The following is a 12737-nucleotide window of genomic DNA, read 5'->3' as shown; positions in this document are numbered from 1 at the left end:
CTGTCATCTCTGCTTTGTCCACATTTCCACCCCCAGCAGCTGAAGGGGTGATAATGGTAAGAAGCCTTCCGTCCCTCCATAGAGAGCCTTCTTTTCCTCCATTCCTCTAACGTAGGCAGAAAGTGGTTTACAGATGAGTCAGCTGAGGCCCAGAGAGGCTAAACCACTTACCTAAGGGCCGAAGCTAGAAAATCAGGAGACGGGGACAAAGAGCTGAACTGCAGTGTCCCCAGCTGCCACTCTCTCCTCTGTTGCCATGCTACTTCCTCTCGTGCCTCATCTGTGTCAACTCTGGGTGGCTGTGGCCTGCGCCCCAAGTACTGGTAAGAACCCAGGGAGACCGTGTATCTGTTCTGAGCACCATATGCTGTCCCGGCAATGGGCACCTCTGTCCTGTGAAACTGTGCTGTGTTCCCCAAACATAGGTGACATCCCTTCACTCCCCCATCACTGCTGCTCATATCCCCACATCTCAGCCCTGAGACTACCCTAGGGACTGCAGCCCATACCTGCCTGAATCCTCCAGGAGCTGAGCATCTCTGGCTCGGCAGGGCCCCAAGGAAGCCAGCGTTTCTGTCAGGGCGCCTGGCTCCTGGCAGAGGGGGCTGGGGTGGCCATACTGTTGGCCCTGGTGGTCAGACCCAGCCTGTTTATGCCCTACATTTGCACTGTATGGTTGGGTGTCCGTGGATGGGCACTCCTGGATGGGCAGGAGAAGCTCTGAAGCAGGAACCGTTTCTGTTGGTATTGGAGCTTCCAGATTTTGTCTCCTCCTCCTTCTTCCTTTCGCCTTCCTCTGCACCCGCCCTCCTGGAACAGGGTCTGCCTCCCCTCCTAGCTCCCATCCCCAGCTAACCCTGGCCCTTCTTTTCTCTACCTTATAGCTGAGATGCCAGGCACCTGGCCTGTAGAGCTGAAGGCCTGATAGGGATGCAGGGAAATGGTCTTCTGGGAGGCTCTGCCTCCTGCCAGTCTCAGTCTCACCGGAGGCAGAATGCAGGAGCCATGTTGTCTTGCTCAAAACCCTATCTCTGATGCCGGGTGCCTGATATATCATAGAGATTGTTGGAGGTGGGTATTTGTTGGACGGCTGTGAGAGTAGGGCAGGGCAGGCCCAGGCACCAGGCTGGGCCTGGTTGGCTGAGGGAATGTGGCTCAGGGAAAGCCAAGGGGCCCCAGCAGGGTGGACACTCCCTTTGGGAGGCCTGGCCTGTGAGTGTGAATGGCTCTTCTGCAGGCCATAGGGAGGATACCCGGCTGCCCGTTTCACAGAGTAGGCCCTCTGTGCCCACTTAAACCAGCTGTGCTTTTAGTGGGTCTTTTCTTTCTCATTTGAACTTGGAGTCTGTAATTAACCTCCAATAGACTGCAGTCACTTTATGGGTAGGGGAAGGGTGGGGAGGGGGCCAGCCCGCAGCCCGCCAGCAGCATGGCAGTGGGAGACTTTGATGCCAGGCAGGCTGGCCGCATTGTCTCCAGGTGTTGCCCTGCAAAGGGGACTGCTCAGCCTTAGTCATGAGGTGAGGGTCATTAACCCTTTTAAGAGTCCGCTGTCCCTGCCGCCTTGTTACTAGGAGGGAGGCCGGGCCAGGTCCTCCCCGGCTGGGCTGCCTGGCCCTGTCCTGGGCGTCTGTCTTGCTCTCAGATCTCAGCGGGCTCCGCACCCACCGCCCACTGCCGAGAGGAATGAGGTCAAGCTGCTGGCAGCAGCGGTACCTCCTGGCCTCAGGGCTGGGATGTGTGAAAGGAGCTGCCCTGGTTGTTCTTGCTGTTGTTATCTTCAGTGAGATGCTTGGTGGGGATTCCCTCGCACACACATACAGGCCAGATGCCCTGGCTTGGCGTCAGGTGATGAGGAAGCAGAAGCCACCAGACACCCTGTGTGTGGCCCAGCTTGTGGCAACTGTGGAGATCCGTCTTAATGTTTGACAGGACCCATCCTCAAGGGAAATCTTTTCGTGGCAACCTGGGTCATCCTCGGGAGATCTTCCTCTTATTGTCCTAAAGCTGCCAAAGGAGACCTCCCCACATCCCCACTCCAGAGAGCACCGGTCCTGCTGCGTAGGTGGGCACTGTGCCAGGAGGAAGGGGGCTGGATGAAATAACCTCTCAAGAAGCATGGTAGCTCAGCAGAGAGGGCTTGGTTTGAGGAGGAGATGCTGCGGGAGGAAAAGGGAGGACTGCCATCACCAAGGGCCACCTAGGCCATCGGCTTGCTGTCTGCCCTTCCACATGGGGGGGAAGGAGCAGCCACAGGGAAGCAGGGTATCAGTGACAGTTTTGGGACCCCCTTCTTGTGCACCCAGATCTTCCTCTTTCTCCTACCCCATGTCTCTCATCTGCCCACTCTCTTACGTGCTGGGGGGGCCTTTGAGATCCCTTCTGTGTGGGGGGGAACACAGACCCTTAGGACTGTGACACCTCCCTTTGGCTACAAAGTTGAATTTACAGAGAAGTTTATTGCAGTATTGTTAATATTACCAGAACATTCGAGACAACCCAATCAATTCATCTGAACAACGAGACTTCATACAGCCATTAGAATGAGGTTTATATTTCTAGATTTGGGAAAGTGTTTTTACAATATATTTACCAAACAGTAGGACATAAAACGTTTTAGAAAAGTCTTGCAGGAGATATTTGAAAATGTCGATGGTGGTTTTTTCCCTGGAGGTAACTGAATGGATTTAGATGTGCTTTTCTTTCGCCTTACTTGTATTGTATAATGTTTCTACAACAGAAATGTATTTCTTATGTAACAAAACAATAACAGAGAGGGACAAACTAAACTCCTTGAGGGGTAGGAGGGGTTACCCCTATGAAGCTAGATCATTTCTGTCTTGGACAAAGCACAGAACCTGGCACACAGTAGGCACTCAGTAAACACAAGTCAGCTGAGTCAGGGGTGAGCGCCTGCCCACCAGGTCGCTCCAGCTCTTGCCCTGACAAATCCTACCCATCCCAAGAAGCCTGTTCTTTGCTTGTTTTAGCTCAGGCCCCAACACATTCTTGGGACACAGTACCATGATCTCCATACCTCACACTAGCAATGCACTATGGGCCCTGGGCCATAACATAGACGCAGACAATACTGGACCCCATGCAGAGAGGGTGCCCGGGCAGGAGTCAGAGCTGGCCCGGTCATGTCTGAAGCCCCAAAAGCACTGCCTCCAGGTCTGAGGTGTGAACAGCCACATAGCCTTGTCCCACGTGTCCCCAGGGGTTGGTACTGGTTCCAAGGGCTGGAAACCACAGTGGGAGAAGCAATCGTGGCTCAGCAGAAGAATGACCTTAGAGAAGACTGGGTGGCTCTCTCAGTTAAGTGTCTCACTTCAGCTTAGGTCATGATCTCGCTGTTCAAGGGTTTGAGCCGCACATCAGATTCTGTGCTGTCAGCACAGAGCCTACTTCGGATCCTCTTGTCTCACAATCTCTCTGCCCCTCCCCTGCTTATGTTCTTTCTCTCTCAAAATAAATGAATAAACATTAAAAAAAAATGATCTTAAAATGTACAAAGTAAGATCAGGTCATTCCCTGACTTGTAAGCCTCTGATTTCTTCCCATCACATCTACAAAAACAAATCTGAGCCATCTCGGGGACATTGTCCATACTCCTCCCTATGGACTCATGGGCTCTGGGCCCAGGAATGAGGGAGCAGAGGTCCTCTGGCTATTGTTCCAAGTGCCACCTCAAGAGTCTTCTCTTTCCTGTCACCTGAGCCACTTCCCCTCCCCTCCAAGGAACTTGCCTGACACAAAAAATGCAGTCCATTATCAGGGTCCTATTCCCTTTCAAAACACCCGTCTTTGGCTTCCAGAGAGCCATGAACTAAGATTTCTGTGAGCAGGGACCAGGACTAGACACTGTTAGAGAGGAGGCAAGGTTTGTAATATCTCAGTTAAGTCTTGGAGGAACTGTTAATAAATGTAAAAGAAGACCCTTTGTAAAGAACATAGCATGATTCAAATGGGTGGTTACTTTTATTTTGTCATCCTTCAGGCCATTGCTGTCAAATAGGAATATAATGCAATCCAAATGTGTAATTTAAAATTTTCTAGTAGGCACATAAGAGGTAAAAACACAAAAACAAAAACAAAAACAAATCCAGACTTCTCACCTTAGCTCACATAGCCTCACATCGGTCACCGGGCCTACCTCTCCAGGCACCCCTCATGCTACCCCCCTGCCTTCCAGAGTCTTCCAGCCACATGGGCCTCTTTTAGCCCTTGAACTCACTAAGCTCATTCCCACCTCCAGGACTTCATCCTGCTGCTTATTGCTGCCTCATAGTCCCTATTATTTGCTGTTGTCTATCCTCCTCCTAAAACTCAGGTTCCCTAAGAGCAGGAATCTTATCTGTCTTGTTCACTGGTATCTATTCATGGCCCAGAACAGTGCCTGTCATATAGTAGGTTGAATGAATGAATGATTGAATGAATGAGAAACGAGTGACTAGATGGGGTTGTTCTGAAGCAAGTAGACGATCAAGAAGCAGCTATCAGGTCACACAGAATTCCCACTAGAGTGGACTCTTTGTGATCTGAAATGCAATCCTGGATTTTCCAGTGGTGGCAGTAATGCCTTTGGAGCCCCCAGGTCCTCAGACCCCCTAAATTGGAGTTATGCCTGCTGTTTCTGGAGTCAGTCTGAACATAACCACGCCCTCTCCATCACCACCATTAGCAGTAGCCCCAGGCCCAGTGTGTACTATTGTGTTAGGACTCATGCTGGGAAACAAGGTAGTAGAGTGCCCACCATTTCCTCTCACCAGGTATCACCCCCATCTGCACCCTGGCTCGCTGAAGGGTGGGGGAAGGCAGGAGGCCCCTTTGTCTCAGAACTGCAAGAAAGGTCAACATTCCCCATGCAGTGGGGGGAGGCACCTTGGAACTTGAGAAAAGCTCTCTGCATCCCCAGTTTATGAGAAGGAGGAGGAGACTAGTTGGAGGTCACCAATTGACCAAGAGATTGTTAAATCACTAGGTGTCAACCTAACTTTAAAGGAAAGCCACCTGTGAAGATGTTTTTAGTTTGGCTCCAGTCACTGAGCTATATAACAAGATGTGCACTTTCCTTTATGTTATATATATCTTTAAATATATATATTCGGGGGCACCAGGCTGGCTCAGTCAGTTAAGCATCCGACTCTTGACTTTGGTTCAGGTCCTGATCTCACGGTTTGTGAGTTCGAGCCCTACATCGGGATCGGCACTGACAGAGCCTGCTTGGGACTCTCTCCCCCTCTCTCTTTGCCCCTCCGCTTCTCTCTCTCTCTCTCTCTCTCTCTCTCTCTTTCTCAAATATTAGGGGCACCTGAATGGCTCAGTTGGTTAAGCAGCCGACTTCAGCTTAGGTCATGATTTTGCGGTCCATGAGTTCGAGCCCCACGTCGGGCTCTGTGCTGACAGCTCAGAACCTGGAGCCTGTTTCAGATTCTGTGTCTCCCTCTCTCTTACCCTCCCCCATTCATGCTCTGTCTCTCCCTGTCTCAAAAATAAATAAACGTTAAAAATTAAATAAATAAATAAATAAATAAATAAATAAATAAATAATAGAAAAACAAATATATTCACAACATCTAGGATATGTTCTAGGCACCTACATAATTGTTAAAGCTTCCTGTGTTTCTCAGTAGCATCTAAGGTTAAGAACTCTTGATAAGAAGTGACTAGGGACCCCAGAGCAAGTAGATGAAGGAGAGTGTGGTGTAGGTAAAGGGCAAGGATGCTGAGGCACGACTTCAATCATACTTAGAATAATGACGTTCCAGAAAGTCCAACAGACTGATAGGTTGATACACACAAAACCTCTGGGTGTCAAAAACAAACAAACAAACAAACAAACAAAGAACACCCCAAGCCAGCATTTAAAAATATAAGCAGCAGGTAATTGGGGAAAAAATTATAGCAAAAGGTTAATAGCCTTACTATTTATATAAAACTCTCACAGATCAAAAAGAAGATGAGCACCCATTAGAAAAACAGAGTACAGACATGAACAGGCAATTCAGCAATACAATGAGTCAATACATTTATAAAAAGTGGTCAGCCTCACCAGGAATCAAATAAATGCAAACTAAAACAACAAAGAGACGTTATCTTTTGCCTAGCTAATTGGCAAAGATTAAATACATGATAATACCTCATGTTAGTGAGGGTGTGGAAAAACAGGCACTGTCATTCACTGGTGGGAGTGCAAATTGGTGCAACCTTTCCAGAAGGCAATTTGGCAATGTTTAAGGATGAGGAAGATCGCATACCCTTTTGATGCAGCAATTCCACTTTTAGAAAGATTGCCTTAGGAAATTATTGTGGATAGTAAGAAAGAAACAATAATAGCTAACCTTTGTTTCATGGTCTGTGCAAGCCTGGCTTTACATGCATGGTCTCATATGATCCTTACAGCTATCATCCCATGAGGTAGGAGCTGTTATTATCACCCGTATTTCATGGATACGAAAACCAAGGCACAAAAGGATTAGGTCAATAGCCTGAGGACACAAAGCTAAGAAGTAGCAAAGCCTGGATTTGAATCCAGGCGGTCTGAGTCAAGAGCCATCCCGCGTGTCCAGCCGTACACGCTGGGTGTGTACAAAGGATGAACACTGCGTGTGCTGGATGAACACACTGGATCTATATACTGAGTCAGCTTGCCAGGATGTTCCTCTGGGCCTGCTAATCCTGTGGGGGATGGGAGAAAACATGCTGCATACCCCAGGATAGGAATTGGTTGCGTAAATGATGATACACCTACACCGGAATAGTATACAACCATGAAAAATGAGAAGATAATGTGTAAACAGTAGGGTTTGTATAAAATTCCTGAAATGTCTCTGAAATGATATAAACAGAACTGATAAAATTGGTTGCCTCCTGCAAAGACAATTGTGTGGCTGTGGAAAGAAGTTAGACGGTGACTTGTTTTTTTGTTTTATTTTAGAGAGAAAGAGAATGCAAGGTGGGGAGAGGGGGAGAGGGGGAGAGGGGGAGAGAGAAAGAATCCTTTTTTTTTTAATGTTTATTTAAAGAGAGAGAGAGAGCAGGGAAGAGGCAGAGAGAAAGAGGGAGGAGAGAGTCCCAAGCAGGCTCCACACTGCCAGGCAGAGCCCGATACAGGACTCGAACCCATGAACCGTGAGGTCATGACCCAAGCTGAAACCAAGAGTCAGATGCTTAACCGACTGACCCACCCAGGTGCTCCGGGAGAGAGGAGTCGTAAGCAGGCTCCACGCTCAGCATGGAGCCTGACCAATGTGGGCCTGGATCCCACAACACTGGCATCATGATCCAAGCCAAAATCAAGAGTCGGAGGCACAACCGACTGAGCCACCCAGGTGCCCCAGAGGGAGACTTGTTTTTTAAACCATATACCCTTTTACACTTCTTGAATTTTGATTTATGTGAAGATATGAAAATATGTATATATCTATAAATATATATATACATGTAAGTTATGTTTAGAGCTATTCTGCATAACTTTATTTCCTTGAAATGCTACTGAGGTTCTGAGAAAAAAAAGTTCTAAGACCCTTGGTTGGAGAATCATACCAAAGTCAGTGATGATACTTCTTTAACCGTGTTTCCCCACTTGTTTCCCAAACTGATTTGATCATGGAACTCTTTTCTTAAGTAATACCTATTATCATCCCTCTGGATATTCATGTCCTATAGAATTCAGTTTGGGAAATGCTATTATTAATAATTAATGCCAACGGGCGCCTGACTGGCTCAGTAGGAGCATGTAGCTCTTGATCTCAGGATGGGGAGTTCAAGCCCCACGTTGGGCGTGGACCCTATTTAAAATAAATAAACAAACAGGGGCGCCTGGATGGCTCAGCTGGTTAAACATCTGACTCTTGATTTCAGCTCAGGTCATGACTTCACGGTTCATGAGATTGAGACTCGCCTCTGGCTCTGCACTGACAGCAGGGAGCCTGCTTGGGATTCTCTCTCTGCCCCTCCCCTGCTCGTGCTTTGTCTCAAAATAGATAAATAAACATGAAAAATTTTTTTAAATAGACAAAGTATTAAAAAATAATTAAGGCCAAGCTCAAAGGCCTTGTTTCATTAAATGAAAGAAACATGTTACTGACACTGACCCATTCGTTTACAACGCGTGTGTGTCGCTATACGTTACTTCTGAGTACTAGGATGATGGATGATTGCTTCTTTTATCCATCTATATTGTTAAGTTTTCCAAAATGAACAAAACCGTTTCACAAGCACTGTTTTTTGGGGTCTATGTTTATAGTTTTTGAGACTTCAGGAGCCCTTTTCTCTCTCTTCTCTCCCCACTGGCATCTTCCCCCTGCCTCCAAACAGCAGCTCAGGGGTAGGCTCAATGGGGGACCGCCAGGCCCCCTCAGGCACCTTCGTCCAGAGCCAGCCTAGACCATTTAGTCACCGGACAACTCCCTAGCCCCAGCAGACCATCGCTTCTGCTGTTGGAAGAATTTCAACGAGGTCCTCATTCTCCCAAAAGAGACACGGGCTGCAAAGCAGACACCAGCCTGCTACAAGCCCGACCTGTTGCAAATCCAGACACCTGGGCTCTGGTGCCAGCTCCGTGGCTGCCTGGCTGTGTGGCCTTGGTCAAGTTTCTTAACTTCTCTGAGTCTCATCTTCACCATCCATGTCAGCAATGACACTTGCCTTACAGAGCTCAGGGACCAAATGAGAGCATGCATGAAGGCATTGTGTAATGTGTGAAGGGCTGTCCCAGTGGAATTATTACCACAGCAGGGAGCACGGGCTTGCCCTTACCTTCCTGTGAACAGAGTACTTTTCCCTTTTTTTTTTTTTCTTCTTTTTTTGGTTTAGGTTGTTGAGGGGAGGGGGACAAGGAGATGAAGCATGGGAGAGTGGGCATGTGGAAACAGAATTATGTGTAAGAAAATTGGGAGAAGCCTCTAGTAGCTTGACATCTGCAGGCCTGCAGCACTAGGTGGGCCTGTGCCCACCAGTGTAGCTCCAAGCTTTATCACCCAGACAGCTGCTCCACTCGACCCATCCAAGTGAGCCCAGCCGCCGGACCACATGGGATTCTCCTGAGCCACAATGCTGGACTCTTCCTGGCCCACCTCCCTTCCTACCCGCTCTGGCCCCTTAGCCTTCTTCAGCTCTTAGCTAAGTTAGCTCCTCCCCCAGCCTGGATTGGGGTCGCTCCCCTCAGTTTTTGTAACTTCGGGCTTCTGTGAACCATGCTGTGATGTTAATGCCAGGTTACAGCTCTCCTACCAGACTGAACTTCCTGAGGGCAGGAGCGGTGTCTGTCATCTTGGTCTGCCTGTGTCCTCTAGGCCAGCTTAGGCCTGAGGGTCTGGGACACCAGTTAGAGCCTGAGCACTGAAGTCAAGGGAACCTGGGTTTGAATCCCAGTTCACCTTGAGGAAGCGACATCACCATTTTGAGCCGCAGTTTTCACCATCCATAAAGGGGCTTAATCATTGCAGTGAGTTCATGGGGTTATTTTCATAAGCTAAGGTTTATAAAATTTCTAGTACCGTTCCAGGCATGAAGGAAAGCCCATAGGTAGTAGCCACATTGACATCATGGCAGGCCCTCTGTGAACGCTTATCGAATTGAACTGGCAAATGACACCAGGAGGGGCGGCCCTTCCTGCACTGCTCACACTTGGCACTTGCCTGCCCCCCTCTGCCACCAGTGCTCACCTCCCTGCCTTGTACCCCACAGCCACCCGGCCCAAGCTGAAGAAGATGAAGAGCCAGACGGGACAGGTGGGTGAGAAGCAATCACTGAAGTGTGAGGCAGCAGCGGGCAACCCTCAGCCCTCCTATCGCTGGTTCAAGGATGGCAAGGAGCTCAACCGCAGCCGTGACATTCGCATCAAGTACGGCAACGGCAGGTGAGAAAAAACACTCTGTCCACCCGGCTGCCCTCCATCCTCCCTGAAAAGGAGGGACCGGCCCTGGTCCCCCCTTCCTGGCCACACCCAATCTCTCCTTGCAGCTCTGGATTATGTTGGCCCAGTGTCGTGCAGGCTGTAGACGCTTAATGAATGTCTCTGGATGGATTATCAAACTCAGCTTTACCTGCAGAAGTCCCCTCTTGTCCCCAGAACTTCTCACAGGATCTGCCACAGTGTCCGAAAGCCCACATTTGGCCATCTTCGGGGAAAGACTAGTTCCAGGATGCATCTGGGAGATCTTGAGTGATGACCTCCACCTTTTTCTCTCCAACGCCAACCCTCTCACATCACCTCCCTTCTGAAAGCTTTCCCTCCACATCGCTGCCCCTCTCCCTCCTCCACTTCTTGCCCATCCCACTTCTCTCCACCATCATGGAGGGTCAGTTTCATGTCCACTGACTCCACCCTGCCGTCCTCCACACCTCTTTGCCTTCCTGGAATCTGCCTTGTAAATACACCCCCACTCTGCCTATGGCTGTGGCTCTTGAGAGACCTGGCGACCTCAGACCTCCCAAGCCCCTTGCCTCCAGGCCCCTCTGCAGCCACTGGCATGGATGCCACCTGCTCTCTTGCCTCTGCAGCCCCCTTTCCTGGTCCTTCCGTGCCTCTGACCATTCTCTCAGTCACCATCAGGGCTGGAAGTTTCCTGTCTCGGGGGCTTCCCTCCTCTTCTCCCTCCCTCTCCACCTGTGGGGGATTTCACCCTCTCTGAGCTGATAACCCTGTGATGACTTTTTTTTTTTTTTTTTTTTTATATACCGGAGTTCCAGATCCACACTGCCAGCTGAACACTAGATACCACCCCCAAGATACCCACAGACAGCTCTGATCCTGTATGCCCCAGTCTAGCCTCTCCTCCTTGCCCTCTCTGGCCCTGCCTCACCCTCCTGTACTCTCCTCACAGCTGTCTCGGAAGTGGAGTGCCTGTTGCTTGGCACCACCCCCTCCAGGAGGAGACACCCTGCTCCCTGCCCTGCATGTTTCTTATCTACTCTCCTGCCTCTGGCCTCTTGTCCTCCACGGTCCCACTCTTGGCCATCCCCACTTTTCCTGGGCCACAGGCCCGTTTGTGAGCTCATCTCTGTATCTAACATGTGCATATGGAACATCAGCCCTGTGCCAGGCACTCTACTCTGCCAGAGGCTGGACGTACACTGGCGATTGACCCAGACATGGTCCCCACCTTCTCAGAGCCTCTAGTCTAGCTTCCAATACAGAATGTGGTGAAGGCCTCCACCCTTTTTTTCAGAGAAAAATGTGCCTTATCCACCCAGTTTTGCTTATAGTTCTAGAGGTCCACTGAGCCCTGTGACCCTGGCAGGGGATGACCTTTCTAACATGGACACAAATCTGATCATTCACTCATTTACTGGATAGATCTTGAGAGCCTGCTGTATGCCAGCCTCAACCCAGGCCTCAGGACCCTTCCAACTCCTCTCCTCCTCACCTTTAAGTCACTGCCATGCTGCTCCCCAACTCCTCAGTGCTCCTGATCCCTGGTCTTTCCTTTCATGACCCTGGACTTGGACCCCAGCTATGCTGGAAGCTCCCCCCCTCCCCCACCTTGTCCCTGGCAAAGTTCTCCAGGTCCAGATTAAATGTCATATCCTCTGGGACACCTCCCTGAACCCTCCAGGAAGCTCTCATGGTCTCTTCTCATGGTGCCTTGGACACCATTTCATTCATTTTGGGGGTTCTCTTTCCCTCTAGCATGAGAGAGCCTCAGAGGCTGGATGCCACCCATATACACCCTTTTGCCCTGTACAGCCTGGCAGAGGACATCCGCATTGAGTGTTACATTGATGAGAATCTTGCAGAACTAGATGTCCTCTCCTGGGTTCAGGGCGACTCTAGGACTGGACAAGACACCCTTTGGGTTGACCTAGACTTTGAGCAAGTTACCGTCCTGGTTAAGCCTCACCTTTTTTTTTTTCTTCAAGTTTATTTATTTTGAGAGAAAGAGAGTATGTGCATGCATTAGTGGGGGAGGGGCAGAGAAATTTGGAGAGAGAACATCTCAAGCAGGCTCTGCACTGTCAGGGGAGAGTCCGACACAGGACTCAAACCCACAAACTGAGATCATGACCTGAGCCAAAGTCAGATGCTTAACCAACTGAGTCACCCAGGCGCCCTAAGCCTCATCTGACAAATGGGTTACCCAGTCCAGAAAGAGTACGTGGTCAAGTCTTTCAGTCCTGGGTATTGGGGACCCCTAAGAGCCTGAAGTGTGCCTCCTGCCTTCTTTCTGTTAGGGCCCTGTCCCATTTGCTGCATTCCTGAAACTTCGCTCCACCCAACCTGCGCCTGGGCTCCCAGCAGCGAGTTGGCTGGGTAGAAGACGGGGAGCTGTGATGGAGAACTTCTGATTCCCTCACTGTGGCAAAGAGGCCTGCCACCTCCACACACACGCTTCACCTACCAGGGGGGCCAGGGACAGGAGCAGGAGTCTCCTTTCTGGCAAAATCTCTCTTTCCTTCCACCCACACTACAGCTTGCTCTTTGGTCATCCTAGCACGCCATCTGCCAGGCCACAGTAGCTCTTGAAATGGCTCTTGGTTCTCAGAGGCCCCCTTCCCGGCAGGTGCTGGCTATCTCTAGGGCCGCCACGCTGAGGTGTCTCACCCAAGCCTTCCTGTGCCAGAAGAAAACCGGCCCCCCCAAGCCCTGGGCGCAGGTCCCTCCCCTGCAGAACCGCGTGTTCCCTTATTTATGAGGGGCAAGCTGGAACAGGCCCCTCAGGCAGGCAGCAGGAGGTAGGCACGGAGGAAAATGTGCGGACGGGTGGAGGATGCGTTCCTGCCAGCAGAAA

At 50.1% G+C, this 12737-nt stretch overlaps 1 protein-coding gene across 5 annotated transcripts in view; it reads left to right on the top strand.

Annotated features, from left to right (window-relative positions):
* The window catches only part of NRG2 (neuregulin 2), a 184483-nt gene that overhangs the window by 137932 nt on the left and 33814 nt on the right, over window positions 1-12737 (top strand). For all 5 annotated transcript variants that reach the window (XM_047098632.1, XM_047098551.1, XM_047098486.1 and 2 more), the window contains exon 2: window positions 9694-9865. In XM_047098632.1, the coding sequence (XP_046954588.1) occupies window positions 9694-9865 (172 nt within the window). The remainder of the gene's footprint in view (window positions 1-9693; window positions 9866-12737) is intronic.

This window comes from Lynx rufus, unplaced genomic scaffold (genome assembly GCF_022079265.1).
Source record: "Lynx rufus isolate CCGP_SWC_20201006 ecotype Redwood Valley unplaced genomic scaffold, mLynRuf1.p SCAF_1, whole genome shotgun sequence".
Classification (NCBI taxonomy): Eukaryota; Metazoa; Chordata; class Mammalia; order Carnivora; family Felidae; genus Lynx; species Lynx rufus.
Note: the sequence above shows the minus strand (reverse complement) of the source record. Positions and strands in the feature narration are given on the sequence as shown.